Below are 15,147 nucleotides of genomic sequence, written 5' to 3'. Positions count from 1 at the left end.
TGCTTGCTCATTCTTCCAGTATTGTAAAATATAACTGTGACGCACATGTGTGTTGCTTTCAGAAACGGACTGAACCAGCACCGCCTCTCTCCTGAAGGATCTGCTGTTAACTTTGCAAGGACGCAGCAGCTGTGAGGCTCAGCCTGAATCTCCATTGCACGGTCCTGAGGAAACACTGCCATAATGCCAAGACCTTCTTTTCATAAAGCACATTGGGAAGTTGGGGGTGGGGGAAGAGATCAACCAAGAAGATCTCTTGGTTTTTTTGCAGGGGGGATGGACAGTTTAGCACTCTGCTGCCTAATCTAGCACATGAACAGAGTCTGGCACAGTGATGGCAAGATTTTCTCTCTCCTCTTGGCTACAACTCTCTTATTTTGTTTTCCGATGCACAGTGTCTTTCAAACTTCATATCCATATGGAACCAGCTTGTTAATATTACCAACTGGCCTGCACACAGTATGATGAATCTGGGGGCATTGTGTTAAACATTCTTGTTTCATAGAAATGGACTATCATTGTCACAATATATTTTGGAATCTTTCAGCATTTGTTCTCTGAAGGCTCAATCACTGCATATATACTCATGTTTTGAGTGGTTAGGTCTGAAAATCTAGGTGGCAGTCTACACCCACTAACAAAGGAGTAAATCCTATCTAAACCGATGGGAATTGAAGAAATAGACATAGGATTATAGTGCATGCATGTGTGTGTGCGTGTGACAGAGAGTGAGTGAGTGAGTTTCAGGTATAGGTCTGATGAGGAACATTCCCAGTTTCATGCACAGAACCAGGAAAAGAATTTAGCTGACTGGAACTGAGCATCAGGTTTGGCATGCCCTGCAGAATGTAATCCAGTAGCCAGTAGGGCAGAAATCTAGAAAGAAAAAGGACCCACTTCAAAGAGGGAATCTGTTATCCTTCATTATTTATTTTAATAGAATGGACCGTTTTAATTTAATATGCTGGAATTTATTTCTAGTGGTAGGAAACGTTTGTTTAAATGGGTCAGTTGGTGGCTCTAAGCAACTGTTTTACTGGGTGAAGTTAAGGAAGCCTGCTCTTCCTTAGACCCATCACTGGAATCTTCTCTGAAGATGGTTTCAGATCCCAGCTGTCATCTTATGCTCAATTGTGCACCTCCAAGTCTCTTGTCTGGAAAGATTGGTTTGTGTAACAGTTTTGATGAGAAACTGAAAGAACCTATCTTATTCCATCTAAATTCTGTTAGCTTTAGAGCATCTTGTCCTTTTGGGTCCTTCTCAAGAAGGATTTCTCAAGCCATTAATTTCAGGACTGTGTGTGTTGCATAAGCCCACAAATGCACGATGTATTATTGGGCACAGAATTCAGTTTTGTGAGAATCTCAGGGCATAAATACACATACTGAGTTGGATCCAGGATCTGCCTTTTGTGGATGGATGGACTGTGCTCATAAAAGGTGCCTATGCCTGATTTTCTGGGATTCCCCTCTGCCCCACACAACAGTTAACCCCATTCAGCATGATCCCCTAGCCTTCTGTGTAGCACAAGTGTAGGCAACCTCTTTCAGCTCAAGGGCCAAATTCAACTTTGGAGTTCTTGGTGGCTGCATTCCAGAGACGAAAAGGGCAGTGCCAGAATGCCAGCGTATTTTAGCTTAAAGCTCTTACTGCTGGTAGCTAAGCCTTCGGAGAGGTATTTCAACCTTTTAGAATGAGGAGGAAACATGCAAAAGCTGGATAACCACCGAACAATTAGTAGTTGTAGGAAAGGGGGTGAGGCTGTTTGAAGAACCCCAGGAGGGCTGGGTTGGGACTCCAGGCCTGAGTTTCCCCACCACTGCTGGAGTATTTTCGGGGAGCTGGAGGGACTGCCATGGGGAGGAGGGGGAGGGATGCCCGCTTCCGCCAGCCCAGTTGCACACGCCTAAATCTGGATTCAACCCTATATGTAATTCCGGGATTTATTTATTTATTGCATTTTGTTTATTTTACACAATGCAGTCACTGATGGTGCAATTTGAAATGAAAGACCAGAACACTGGCTGTTTGTGCACCTGCGTGCGTGTGTGTAAGCTTAACCTCTTGCCTTTCTACTGTTTTATTGCATGAGGGCAATATACACTGGTGCAAAATGTGGGCGACCTCGGCACAGCATTTTCTTTAAAAGATTGCACGGACGCACACCGCGCTGACTATATTGCATGTCAATCCATATGTTGAACAAAAAGCACTAGCGATGCTTGCATCTCACCTTCCCACTTCTGCTGTAAATTGGGGGCTGGGACTTGTGCCTCTCCCAGTACAATATCCAAAAGCCATCTTGTGTCACTCATAGATCTTTCCCCAAAAGAGACCTGTGTGTCCTGCTTCTGCCGTTTACACTCTAGTGGAAAAGGCAGCCCAGCTAGCCTGCACAGCTTTCAGCATGCAAGCTTGCTTTTAAGAGAGACCCCAGCAAAAGTATCTGCTGTCATACTGGAGGAGCCCTAGGACCTGATTGTCAACTCCACTGCCCTTTCAGAAATACTTGCACTGAAAGGTCTCTCTTGAGATTGATGCTAGGGACTGAAATTGATGTAGGCCAGAGCCAGACTTGCTCATTGTTTACAATGGCGGAAAGAGTTCTGGATCCAGGGACAGTTTCTCAATCTTTCTACCCCCAGGGCCCACGAGAGAGCTGAAAATGACTGAGGCCCACCAGTCACAAAATGGTGACAGATGGAGGCAGAGTTTGGCATAATCAGCTGGCAATTGCTGTATTTTATACTGATATCTAATTCCTCTTTGAAACTTGCTAAATGCTTTGCCCCAGCTATTTCTTTGTAGCAGGGAGTTCTGTAATTCATTTTCTGATCCAGAGTCTATGTTTCCAGCATGGTGACCATGAGGTTTCCTGCCTCTTCTGATTTTAATTTTATTTCCTAAGATTATTTTAAATTACTTTTTTTTTAACTGGGAGGCTGCCGTGCTAAGTGCTGCCCTCCAGCACCATTTATATTTGGGTTCAAAAGAGTGGTTTTGTATTTTGGTGCTCAGACCCGGAGCGCAGCCTTGTACTTGGGTTTCAGGGCTAGTTCCTTTTCTGTTAGTCTCATGAGTTCACCTTCTGGGAAATGAGTGTGTTGTGAGTGGCCATGCCCACCGTGGCAGCCATTTTATGAATGAGCAAGCCCCGCCATGCAGCCATTTTGTGAAAATGCTTGTCACACTCTCAGAATTCCAGATCTGTCCACCAACTCAAAAAGGTTAGGGACCCCTGCTCTAAGTAGGGAAGACTGTTTATCTTATATTATTTTTCTCCTCCCTGCACAGCAGAGTCTTCTTACCCATCTCCCCTCATTTCTTCTCCTCTTTTTTCACACTTAACTTGTACCCTATCCCCAAATGCCCATTTCTTCCCTCCCTCCTGCTGCTTTTACATTCACTTCCTCCTATAACAGCTTCTCTCTCTTATCCCCTTCCTCTTTATTCCCAGTTCTTTTAAAATTATTATTATACTTATTATATTTTTAAGAATATTAGACTTGCTCTCGTACCAACTCCTGCTGCTACACCTGCCCATGCATTGTGCCTGGGGTGGCCGTGGGACAGGGCGGTCAAGCAAAAGAGGCACTGGGCAGCCTGCAGCACTGAGAACCACCTGGAAGTTGGCTGAGACACGTTGGTGGCTCCTGGCCCACAGTCTGAGAAACACTGCATTAGGAGGTTTGACCCAAAGAGCGTAACTTCATTTTACAGTAATGCCTTCAGAGGACAAATGCAGATAAGCAGTGTGGGGTTCAGTCTTCTCAGGAATTTGTGGGCCATTTCCATTGGAATGAATGGGAACTAAGCTAGAGCTCCCAAATGGAAGAGCAGCCTCACTCACTTCAATGGGACTGGCGTGGGAGCAATTCTTGGTAGGCTATACCCTTGCTTTCCTGTATCTCATGGTACATGCAGGTTTGCTTTAAATATACACATATACAATACATATATACAATTATTTTATGCATAGCCGCTATATTAAAATTTTTACAAGTACAGATTGCTGTGTAATTGGAAACCTCCCTCCACTTTTTGAGGATAACATGGGTTTTATGTACACTTAAAAAGTTTGACAACAAATGTGAAGTAACTATGTTGATGGCAGCATGAGATGAGTACTTAGGTTGTAGCCCTGAACATCCTTACTTGGAAAGTAAGGATGTTCCATGTAACTGTTGCAGAATCAGGTTGGCCAAGCTTAGTAACAGATTTAACATTTATATTGTGTATATGCATTGCAAGTCTTGAGTTCAGGAATGGCTGTTGGCAGGTCACTTTTATCCTTTATTAGACAAGGAAAAGTCATGCACAAAATTCACTAGAGCCTGGGTTTATGGCATGGAGAGGCGTAGCTTCGAGGGTTGTTGTGCTAGCTTGTGATAAAGTAGATGTTTAATCAGTGGGGTTGTCCCCTCTTGTAGGCAACAACCAAATACCAATACACTTCTGCTCCACAAACAGTGGAGACACCGACTGTGTGATTGCCTCAGTTTGCAGTGCAGTCAGATAATACTGATCAGTTGAGTGCAGAGATTATGGTGATTGCTAGTACATCTGTGTCTGATCCAACACCTGTTTGGGGGCATCTGAGTTCCAGTGGATGGACTGACACACACACACACAGAGGGGCCCCCTCGGAAGTATCCCCCCTCTGCGAAAGGGAGCATCTCTTTGCACATCTGTTGAGCTTGATGGAAACTGACGTGTCCAGAAACTCCATAGTCACTGCAGTGCATATGGGGAACTTGGCCTTCTAACGATTCATAGGTTTGTACCAGTGGATAAACTGTTTCTGTCTGGTTCACAATTCAAATTCATATATAATACTGTCATTAGGCTTGGAGTGTGCAAGAGAGAGTCGATTCAAAATAGGGGAAGTTACTAGCTAGGTTAGGAGTGTCACCTTGCTCTCTCTGTAGAGCAAAATGCAGGTTTTGAAGCAAAACTTTAGGGGCAAATAGGTCGTTGCAGGCCAGGCATTGATATCTCCTCAGTGGTTTCATAGCAGTGTTTCTTGTCACAGGAAGCATTACCACAATTTTGCACAAGTCTTCTATTAAGATAATCTTGAGCTAGAAGCATTTGGAGGGGCTGTAGCTCACTGGTAGAGCACATGCTTTGCATGCAGAAGATCCCAGGTTCAATTCCTTGCATCTCTAGCTAGGGATGCTGCCAATCACCATAGACAATATTGAGTGAGATTGTTCAGTAATCTGATTAAATCTAAAGCAGGTTCCCAATTTGAAGTTGCTTGGAATTTAGTTAATCCTTGTCTGGGTTGTAGATCTTCCCCACCCCACCCCATGTGTAAGTTAATTTTCCAAGAGACTGAATGGTTGGTGCTAAAAACAAATTAAGCGCTAGTCCTTTTGCACTGATTTCTGTCCATGAAGCAGTCTCAATTAAAGCTGGTTACTTTTTTTTTGTTTTAAGAACCAGAGTATTTTTTTCACTTTCCTCCTTGTAAAGATACTTAGAGCACTTTGGTTAGAAATACAGCTACTTGGCTAGTTTTAGACACATAAGGTGGCTAGACAAGGCACTTAGGACTTGGGGTTTATTGGTGCAGCAAGAATACTGTATTTTTAGGCTGCTAAACTTATTTAATTTCCTGAAAGTATTTATCTGGTTCTTCAAGCTGCATTCTGCTCCTGTTCCCACATTTCACAAGATAGGAAGGGAAGGTGCTGGGATAGGAATCAAAGTAAGTAATCTCTTCATCTGAATTACGTAGGGATAGTCTTACTTAAGTTGTGTCAGCTTAATTTGGCTTATTCTGAATGTTCATTATGGCCTTTACATTACATTTGTATCTTTCTTCTCCTAAGGAGTTAAGGACAATGTACATATTCCTCCGCTCTGTCGTCCCCCGTCCCGTCCATTCCCCCACCCATCACAACAGCCCTGTGATGCTACTCTGTCGACTGTTGAGCCAGAATTTGAATCCTGGTCTACCCAGACCAAGTTCAGTATCTTATCCACCCTATACCACACTAGCTCTGAATTTAACAGACCCATACCACAATACAAGCACTTTCTTGAATTAAAATCAGTTGGCTAAATTGTGTACTAGCTTAAATTTTAAGACTAGCTTGAAATCACAGGACTACTGCTACTAGCAGAATGCGTCAACAAAGACTTGAGTACTGGCCTGCATGGCATTTCTCAAGCTGTGAGATCAGCCAGTGCTCAGTAGATACTTTGGCATGAGAATGGCACTCCACATGGCTGTCTGATCAAATCAATCTTAACGTGATGGCACAGCTTTATAGCAAGTGCCATCATGGACTGCTCCTGAATTTGGAGCTGGTGCAACACAGATCATACATATGCAAAGCTTAAGGTACCATTTGCCATAATTTAAAATCTCCCCGCCCCCTTTAATTTCTCTTCTACCCGCTCCTCCAATGTGTTTCCCTTTTCTGAATAAACAGGCACACGGCAGATGAAATGTGGGGATATAGGGAATTCTGAACCAGAATGCAAAATGTTTTTAGATCAGGGGAAGGGATTGGAGCGTATTCAGCTGCAAGCACACAGTGTATCTTCATGTGGTATTTATTAGTCATACTTGAAATCTTAATTTCATCTGGGTTTTTTCCTAGTGAAACTTTTTTTTAATTGAGAGCCAGTTTGAACCACTCTTTGGAATGGAAATAGCACACTGTAACACTCTTAATAATGGGCTGGTACATGGGGCTCAGTTAACCGAATGAACTCTGTTTGCAAAGGAAATTGTTTATTCTCTTTGCAAAAGGGCCAGCCTTCACAAGCTGCTTGGAATTTCTCCTTTGAACTGTGTGTGTGTGTGTGTGTGTGTGTGTGTGTGTGTGTGTAGAGGAGGGGCCATAGCTCAGTGGTAGAGCACATCCCTTTCATGTAGAAGTTCCCAGGTTCAATCCCCATTATCTCTATTAAAAGGACCAAGTAGCAGATGATGTGATAGGCCCAGGAGAGCTGTTGCCAGTCACAGTAAAAATACTGGGACAGATGGGCAAACAGTCTGACCTTCTATAAGGCAGCTTCCTGTAGGTAACCCTCTTTTCATGGGGCTAGCAGAGGAGTTCCTATGTTTAGGACAGATTCACATATAAGAAAGGACTTTGTGTCATATAGAAAAAGATGGATGCGTGGTATTAATAAGCCACAGCATGTATAAAGTCTCTCTCAAGTCTTATGAATGTAATGGCGGAAATGGCATATATAATATGGAAAAGATGTATCTGCAGAACCTTTCCATGGTACATACCATCATGTTTGAGAGGGAAACAAGGGAAAGATGCACTTGGCAATTCTTTGCCCAGACAGCCATTTCCCATTCAGATGTTATGGGGTTTGTAGTGGGCAAGCACGAGGACCACAATGCAAACCTATGGTTTTTGAATTGGGTGCAAAGCAACTCTGGGGTGCCTTTGAAACTATAAGGCAAGTGGAAAGCAAATGCAGCAGGCCTCTTGAATGTTTCCGGTTGGTCCAGGAAAAAAATAACTTTCACACAAGTTCAAGGGCTCTCTTTTACTTGAGATCAGTTTCTCATATGTGGCTTTTAGTGATGACCAAAGGGTGGAATCAATGAACAGGAAGGGCATGTTCTTATGAGCCTGCTACCGTAAGGCCATGCATACTATGGAAATGCTTTACTCAAGTGAAAAGATCTCCCAGCAATCTGTGCCAGAGCAAGAACAGTTGTACTCACTGAATTAGGGCTTCTTTGCCCTCTCATCCCAAACCTTATGTGGCCCTCTGGGGGTTAAAAAATAAAACCCAACAAAGTTTTCTCATGGAAGGATTCTGACAGATAACTCGCATGCCTGCGATAACCAAGAACATCGATAGATGCTCTTGGATTGTTTCTCTGATGCCGTCTGTCTTCAGGATGCTTTCATTATGGATACACAGCTTTGTCGGCTTTTCTTCATCCTGTGTAAAAATTGTCCCTCAAAGCAGATTGCTGAGCTCTTAAGATTTTCCAAGCCAATGGGAAACTATTGTAAATAGCATCTTTTGATGTACTGTAGAATTTTGATTTAGCCACCAAGTCGCTGCAATGTAGCTGCGAAGGGCCTTTTTATATAAGGGTAGCAGTGGGCTAGTACACCAAGCCTCTGACAGGTAGCTTTCTGTTTTTGTATGATTATTTTTAGGGTAGGGTTAACTTACAAACTATGAAGAAAATTGGATTTTTGTACTTTTGGTAAAACCTTTTGAAGAGGAAAAGGCTGACACTGTCGGTGTGGGTAAATGCCTGTTCTCTTTCAGCCAGAGAGAACTGGTGGGCCTGGACTGACAGCACTTGCTCTTTTTCAGCAATGATGCCACTTCTGCGAAGTGAACTGCAAGTTTCCCTTCATTTTGTATATGTGGCCATGAGGGTGGGAAGAGCTTGCCTGTACAGTTTGGTGAAATAAGACCTTTTTGGTTTGTTCCTAAATAAACAATGAGAGAAAAGAAAGCAATTTTTTTTTGCGCAGCTTGTGAATTTTTGGCAGGGGGGAGGGAAGTGGAAGGCGTGGTAGAAGGGGTAAAATACGTACTGCATTAAGCTTATCTCTTCCTCTTAAGGAAAGTTAACTGCCTTCCACAAAGAGACTACTGTAATAGGACTGGAATTAGCGAGTGCATTAAAACTTAAAATTCCAAAGTCTGATTTTGAGATGAAAAAGGCATGCTGCCCCCAAAGGCACATCTAGAAGAACATAGACAGCAGGACAGCGAGACCTTTAGATAAGATCCCATCCAGCTGTTTTAATTGCAAGGCACTGGATGCAGCAATCCTAGGATTGGGAATCCCAGGATTGAGAATCCCACTCCCAATTCTACTACTGTTAGAAAGGGACATATGAAAGAGGGATTGGTTGAAAGCTAGGTATGCCTATCTAGCCTATGGTAACTGCATGACAGTGGTTAGCAGGTAGAGGGGAAAAATCACCCCAAATACTGGCGTAATCCACCCAGAGCACCTTTTATTTTCTACAGGCACAATCCAGCTAATTTTACACACTCTTAAGTCTCATTGCTTTCAAAAGAGTTACATTTGCTTAAATTTCACTCATTGAAGTAAACGGGGCTTGAGGCACAAATCCTATGCATATTTATTTGGAACCACGTCCAACTGTCTTCATTAGGGCCTACTCCAAGGCAAGTGTGCCATAGAATTGCACCCTTAAATACTTAACTAGCTGGATTATCATACAGATATATTTCAATATACTGCCCTTCAGTAAAAATTCTCAAGGTGCTTTACATCAGAAGAAAATACAAAAACAATAAATACAAATCCAAACAAGTAAAGGACTAAAGGGGGGTGGGGGTGGGAGTTTTAAAATCAGACTAGAAACAATAAGCAGAACTTGTATATAAAAGGCCCAGGTCCTAGAAAAATAGGTTTGTTCCTTTCAGCATGAGGCAAATCTGGCACCATGCAGACCTCCCAGGTGAGAACACACTGTAAGTGGGACACCACCAAGAAGGCTCTCTTCCTGGTAGGCACCTGCCTCCCCACAGATGACGGGCAGCCACAGACAGCCCTCTACTAAAGGTCTTAACACATGGGCAGGCACAGGTGAAGACAGGCACTCCTTTAAGTAGCCTAATCCTAATAGTTAGGATGTTTAGAAAAAATAGGCAACCTGTTTACATCGTTTTTGTCTTGAACAATGATGGCTTGAAACATGCTTTAGGCTAGCCTTCCCCAACCTTGTGCCTTCCAGATGTCTTAGACAACAACTTCTGGCATTCCTGACTGTTGGCCATGCTGGCTGGGGTTGAAATCCAAAGCATCTGGAGGGCACCAGGTTGGGGAAGGCTGATTTAGGACCTAAAGTTTAGGAGAAGGAAAAAAAACACGATTTTTAATGGTAAGCCTTGGAAGTTTAGGAAACTAAGCCTAAACTACAATCTGCATTACATGTCCTAATCCATACATTACAAGGCAATTATAGCCTTTTAGATTTTCAGAGCCCTTCAGGTACACTTGAATGTTTTGTTCTGAGAAGTAAAAATATAACACCTATGACTTCAAAGCAAAGGTGTAGCAGACAAATGCTTCTACACAGACTTTCTGTCCAGGATTCCATATACCTATGGGGGCTAGGACAAGCTATAGCATGCTGTGCATCCAGCCACATATGCAAACCCAAGTTGGCAATAACTGAAGTCTACAGCTGCAGTGGGGCAGGGCAGGGGTGATCCTAACAGCCCCAGCAACGTGTGAACCTAGAGGACGGTGATGGCTTCCTCAAGTGTGTGGAGGGATCTGGAATACTTGGGGCTACCTGCCCAAAATGTAATACCTACACTATATTGACACACACAAGCCCTTTGTGCTATTTTCCTTATCAGCTGCTTCCTTGATTAGCAAGAACCCTTGTGCACACATTTCAATTTTAAACTTGGCAACAAGTGATCTAGTCCCCCACTCCATGTGTCCCAACCACTTTTATCTTTTATTTAACTTTGGATAAATAAACAGAGTATAATCACCACTGTGACTGAGTGCAAATGGATCACGTTTATGATGATCGTCAGCTGACTTAGTTTCATTGGCCTGAGGGGAACTAAAGTGGCGTCAGGTTAGATTAACTGGGTTATTTTGTAACCCATTTGCCAGCCTAATCCAAAACCAGCTAGCTTGCGCTTTTTGAGCAATTTGGCTTTATTCCCCACCTGCATTGGTGCCAATTAACTATTCTGCCCGCTTCCCTGCCCAGCAGAAGCAGGTAACTGTAATAAGCTACGTACGTTGTGAAAAACACATTTACGTTTTTAAGCATGCTCACTTAAAAGTGAATTTCACTGAAATTCTTCGGATCTACAGCAACTTCAGATTTGATTCCAGGATGGGTTAACCAGCCAGGAAATTGTCATACGTGAAGTGACTCTTCTTCCCAGGAAAGTATGACAAAAGGTAGGGCTTTGACTCTTGGGGCATCTCCCTTCCACTGCCTCTTGCCCATTGATCTGCTCCCAACAAAACACACAGCAGGATCCAAAAAAATTTACTTGAGGACTTTTATTGTGCAGTCAGATCCACCCCAGCCAACAGCCATGTTCCATACATCTGGAGGAGATAGGCAGGACTATGCTCCTCTTAAGAGAGCCAAACAACATATAGTAAATACTGCCACGGACAATGGAGTATTCCTTTGGAGACTGAAGCAGGTTTGCCTCCCCCTCTGTCCAACAACCTAAATAAAAGTATTCAGTCCTGTTGGCAGGGTAGCATCCATTTTGTAGCAAGCAAAGGGCAGCACCATGCAACGTTTGCTGATGCCATGGCAACTGGACACACTGTGACTGCTTACTGTTGGCTGCCTGTCCACAGCAGGCAGTGATGGTTGCCTTCTGGTGGCCTGACCGCCATAAACACTGGGCAGAGGTTTCCTCAAAAAAGGAGAGGTCGTTTGACCACATATAGACCCCCCAAATAAGAGGTGGCATGGTAAGATCTTAGAGCAACCTAAGAAGGCCTTCTGTCGCTTTTCTGAATTGGAAACTGACCAGAACTACAGTGCCTCTCTTTTCAGGAATACTGGCCTTGAGAGTCTACTGCTGCCGCCGCCGCTACTACACTGCGAATACCCCTAGAACTGTTGTTTGCCCCATTACCGTTGGCTGAAATGCAACATTCGGGGAACAACGACAACAAATGTTGATTTCAGTGGCAAGAGCTCTACCTCCTGCAGAGCTGGCTTTGGCTCAAGTATTCCCACCCCATCCCGCCCCACCCCCAAAGCTGCCCCTTTATATCTCAGTTGTCACTTCTGTACAGTGGAGCAAAGTATTTGGGTAATTCTGCCTCACACTTGTCAAGGAAGAGTTGACAGCTTTTAGTGGTCTTTTGCACCGAAATCACAGCTAATGCAACAGGGGCTCCACAAAGATCAAGGAGGTCTACCGCTGTACTTAATACTGACATCTTGTTTTGTAAAGACAGGCTCGAGGGCTTTGCATAGTTTGAGATGGCCACTGAGACCAGACCTGGCAAGTCCTACCAGGCTTGTGCTCCAATACCAAGGGAACAATTGTACTTTCCTTCTGCCACAGAAACCACTCACGTTCTGTGCACAAGCGCTGACTAAGGGGTTTATTAATATTAATAATAATATAATTAAAAAAAACTTCAGGTCCTCTTAACTGCGTGGAGGAAAGCTGATTTGTTGGACAGCTCTGAGGTATTACCCTCTCTGTAACTACTGTAATGGGGAAGAAGAGAGTTGAGGATTGGCATTTCTGTCCGGCCTCAAGGCATACACATTCCACATAGTTAGTTCCTGGTTTGGTGCTGAGGGTCTGGGGGGGATGGGGGTTGTTGTTGTATGTCATGGTGAAGACAATAAAATTGTTGATTGATGAGCTGATCCTTTTAAAAAAAAAATTCTCCACTTGAACACCCTTCAGAAGAGAAACTGGAAAAGCTGCCTGAAAGTAGGCCAAAGCAGTGACGTTTCCATAGAAACCAGTTCACAGCAATCCGTGAGAATCACAAGCACGGGAGGGTGCTTCACAGCAGGCCAAACTGGGCTAGAGGCGGTTATCCCCATTCACCCGAGTCTTTCGCAGTACCCTGCAGGAAAGAAAAAAAGGGGCTGAAAAGAAGACAGCTGCCCAGCACACTGCATAAAAGCAAGTTACGATCCCAACTCGACAGTCACATCTCATGAAGCTGTGCTGACTTCTTTAGGAACTTGCAGAGAGTAGACAGGAGGCCTCAGTGAGAATAGAGGCGGCACGCGCAAACCTCCTATCCCCAATGACTGCTCGCTGCGTTGCCTGTATGTGTGTCGACAGGGCTGGGAGAGGAGGGACAGGGAGGAACAGACTTTGATTGAGGTCGACGAGGGTCCCATTGTGTGTAGACGTGGCTACTTTGCGTGGGAAGGAACATCTCTTATGAGCTTACCCTTACACTGTAAATACCACATCTCACCTGATGCTACATTCTCAGGGGTGGGCAACTTATGGCCCTCCAGATGTTTTGGCCTACAGCTCCCATGATCCCTCACCATTAGCTATGCTGGCTAGGGCTGATAAGAGTTGTAGGCCAAAACTGTTAGAAATGGGCACCAACGCTTGTTAGTTAATTGTTTGGGCCAGTGGGAGGTGATAGTTGTGATAATCTTTCTGTCCTTGCTGACTAATCTTCTCTCTGGCAAATAAGTGGTTAACTTGTTTAACCTGTCTTCAATTGCCCCTTTTTCCGCTCCTATATCTTGACTTCCCTTCTTATCTTGCCTCTTCCATTTTTTCTCCTCCGTCTGCAATGAGGTTGCTGTTTTATTTTCCAGCAGTTGAGATGACTTTTCTTTTTTTACTTTGAATAAAGTTTTTAATCCTTCTTTTTCACCTTGACTGTAAGTCTTAACAGACTATTTTTTACAAATGCTGTGTGCAAATTTATCAAACTATTCCCATTATTCCCACAAAAACTACTGAAGGGCCACAGGTTGCCCACCCCTGACTTAAATATTCATCTTATTGTTGTGTAATCTCATTATATTGAGATTACTGATTATTGCAAGCCACCTTGAGAGGATAATTTATCCTGAAAGGCAGCTTAAAAATGAATTAAATAAATACATAAAATAAGTAAAACTGCTGTCACAAAATATCACTGATGGAAAAGGAACCCTGAGAACTGGGCCTTAAGTGTCTGCATTGGTTTCTTATCACTTAATCCATTAAGGGCACAATTCTATGCATGTTCAGACAGAATAAAGTCCTACAAAACTTGGCTGGCTGGGGAACGCTGGGAACTGTAGGACTTTTTTCTCTCTGAACATGCAAAGGATTGTGCCTTAAGGGAGCAATCCTACGGCTCCTAGACAGCATCTGAGGAGCCATAGGGTATTTCAGATTCTCTGATCCAAGGTCGGAGACAGCTCTCTGACTTCGGAGGGGGGGATCGGAGCTCCACCCCCTCCCCCTCGCAGCTGGCGCAGAAAGAACTGCACCGGCTGTTCTCCAAGGTCAGGAACTCAACCCTGTAGGATGAGGAAAGGGGGTGTTTCAGTGGGCAGGGAGGGAAGGAGACTGGGGAGGCCAGGATATGAGTTATCCTGAGGCCTCTCCAGCCTCCTTCCTTCCCCCTCCGAAATGCCCCAGGTAGATGGGCAGAAAAGCCTGTCTAGCGACAAATGCAGGGCGTGAGGACGGGGAAGCAAAAATTGCCTCCGCTGCTCCTCCTGCCCTGCAGGGAATGATTACAAGCCTCCAAATGTGGGAACTTATGATAATCAAGGGCACAACCCATAAGACTGTGCCCTAACTTGAGGATCTTCTCTACTTTGCTCCAATTAAATCTCTTTTCCAAACTCCCCCACTGCTGCAATTTTTCCATTTATATATGAGTGCAGGAGGACAAATCCTCCTGCTTGACTCAGTTATTTCCATGGGCAGAGGAGGCAAGTCTAGATATCCACTGACCTTACCAGTTCACAACTCCAGCCAGTGGGGGATATGAATGAAGATTCCCATCCACCACTGTCTAGTGCAGTCCTAGGAACCAGGACTTCAACAGCTGGACTGAATCCAAAGAGATATTAAGGTGGTGAGGAAAGGATGTGTTGTGCCTCTGCCTTCTGAGCTGTACACATCCCCAAAGCGTGGTCTGTTTATATTTCTGGCTCACTCTGTTCCACAGACACAGAGCACCCTACAGCAGTTCCATGGAATATTAACAGTTATGTCCCCACTCTGTACACAATGTGAGCAGACCACCTTTTCCCCCATTCTGATGAGGTTGGTCAGCAGGTGGCGAGGTGGTGGTGGGAAGAGTGAGATATCCTCTCACCAGACATATTCCTGTAGCTCCGTTACTAGGGAACCTTAGAGCATCAAGGGGGGTTGTGTTCTGTATCACACAGAAGGTGGGCACCCCAGCAGAATCAATCCTCTTCTCAGACAAGGTGCAATGTAATCTCGGCCATCTGGATGAATGTTTACTGGACCTTCAACTGCCCCTCCCCCCGCATGCATGACCCATTTTCAAGCCTTGCGATGGAAAAATACATTATGGCAACGGTCACTTATGCTCTGTAATATGTTTAGCTCCACAATACATAAAAGATATCTGCAGCCCACGTTAGAGGCTGAGGGAACAGAAGCTCACCACTATTTAAGGTCAATTCCAAAATGAC

The 15,147-nt window shown here is 44.1% G+C and overlaps 2 protein-coding genes across 4 annotated transcripts in view; one reads left to right on the top strand and one right to left on the bottom strand.

The window, feature by feature from the left end:
• Positions 1 to 4,004, top strand: part of ZHX3 (zinc fingers and homeoboxes 3) — a 77,403-nt gene extending 73,399 nt beyond the window's left edge. The window contains exon 4 of one of the 2 annotated variants that reach the window (XM_084853969.1): positions 63 to 4,004. In XM_084853969.1, coding sequence (XP_084710095.1) covers positions 63 to 73 — 11 coding nt within the window. In that variant the 3' untranslated portion in view covers positions 74 to 4,004. The remainder of the gene's footprint in view (positions 1 to 62) is intronic. The other variant, XM_084853970.1, reaches the window with a different exon arrangement.
• Positions 4,005 to 11,004: 7,000 nt separating this feature from the next.
• PLCG1 (phospholipase C gamma 1) overlaps positions 11,005 to 15,147 on the bottom strand; it is a 122,809-nt gene continuing 118,666 nt past the window's right edge. Inside the window, exon 32 of one of the 2 annotated variants that reach the window (XM_084853959.1) lies at positions 11,005 to 12,575. In XM_084853959.1, the coding sequence (XP_084710085.1) occupies positions 12,533 to 12,575 (43 nt within the window). In that variant the 3' untranslated portion in view covers positions 11,005 to 12,532. The remainder of the gene's footprint in view (positions 12,576 to 15,147) is intronic. The other variant, XM_084853960.1, reaches the window with a different exon arrangement.

The sequence above is a fragment of the Heloderma suspectum genome, chromosome 4 (assembly GCF_057233095.1).
Source record: "Heloderma suspectum isolate Gila_16-S chromosome 4, 16-S_ref, whole genome shotgun sequence".
NCBI lineage: Eukaryota > Metazoa > Chordata > Lepidosauria > Squamata > Helodermatidae > Heloderma > Heloderma suspectum.
Note: the sequence above shows the minus strand (reverse complement) of the source record. Positions and strands in the feature narration are given on the sequence as shown.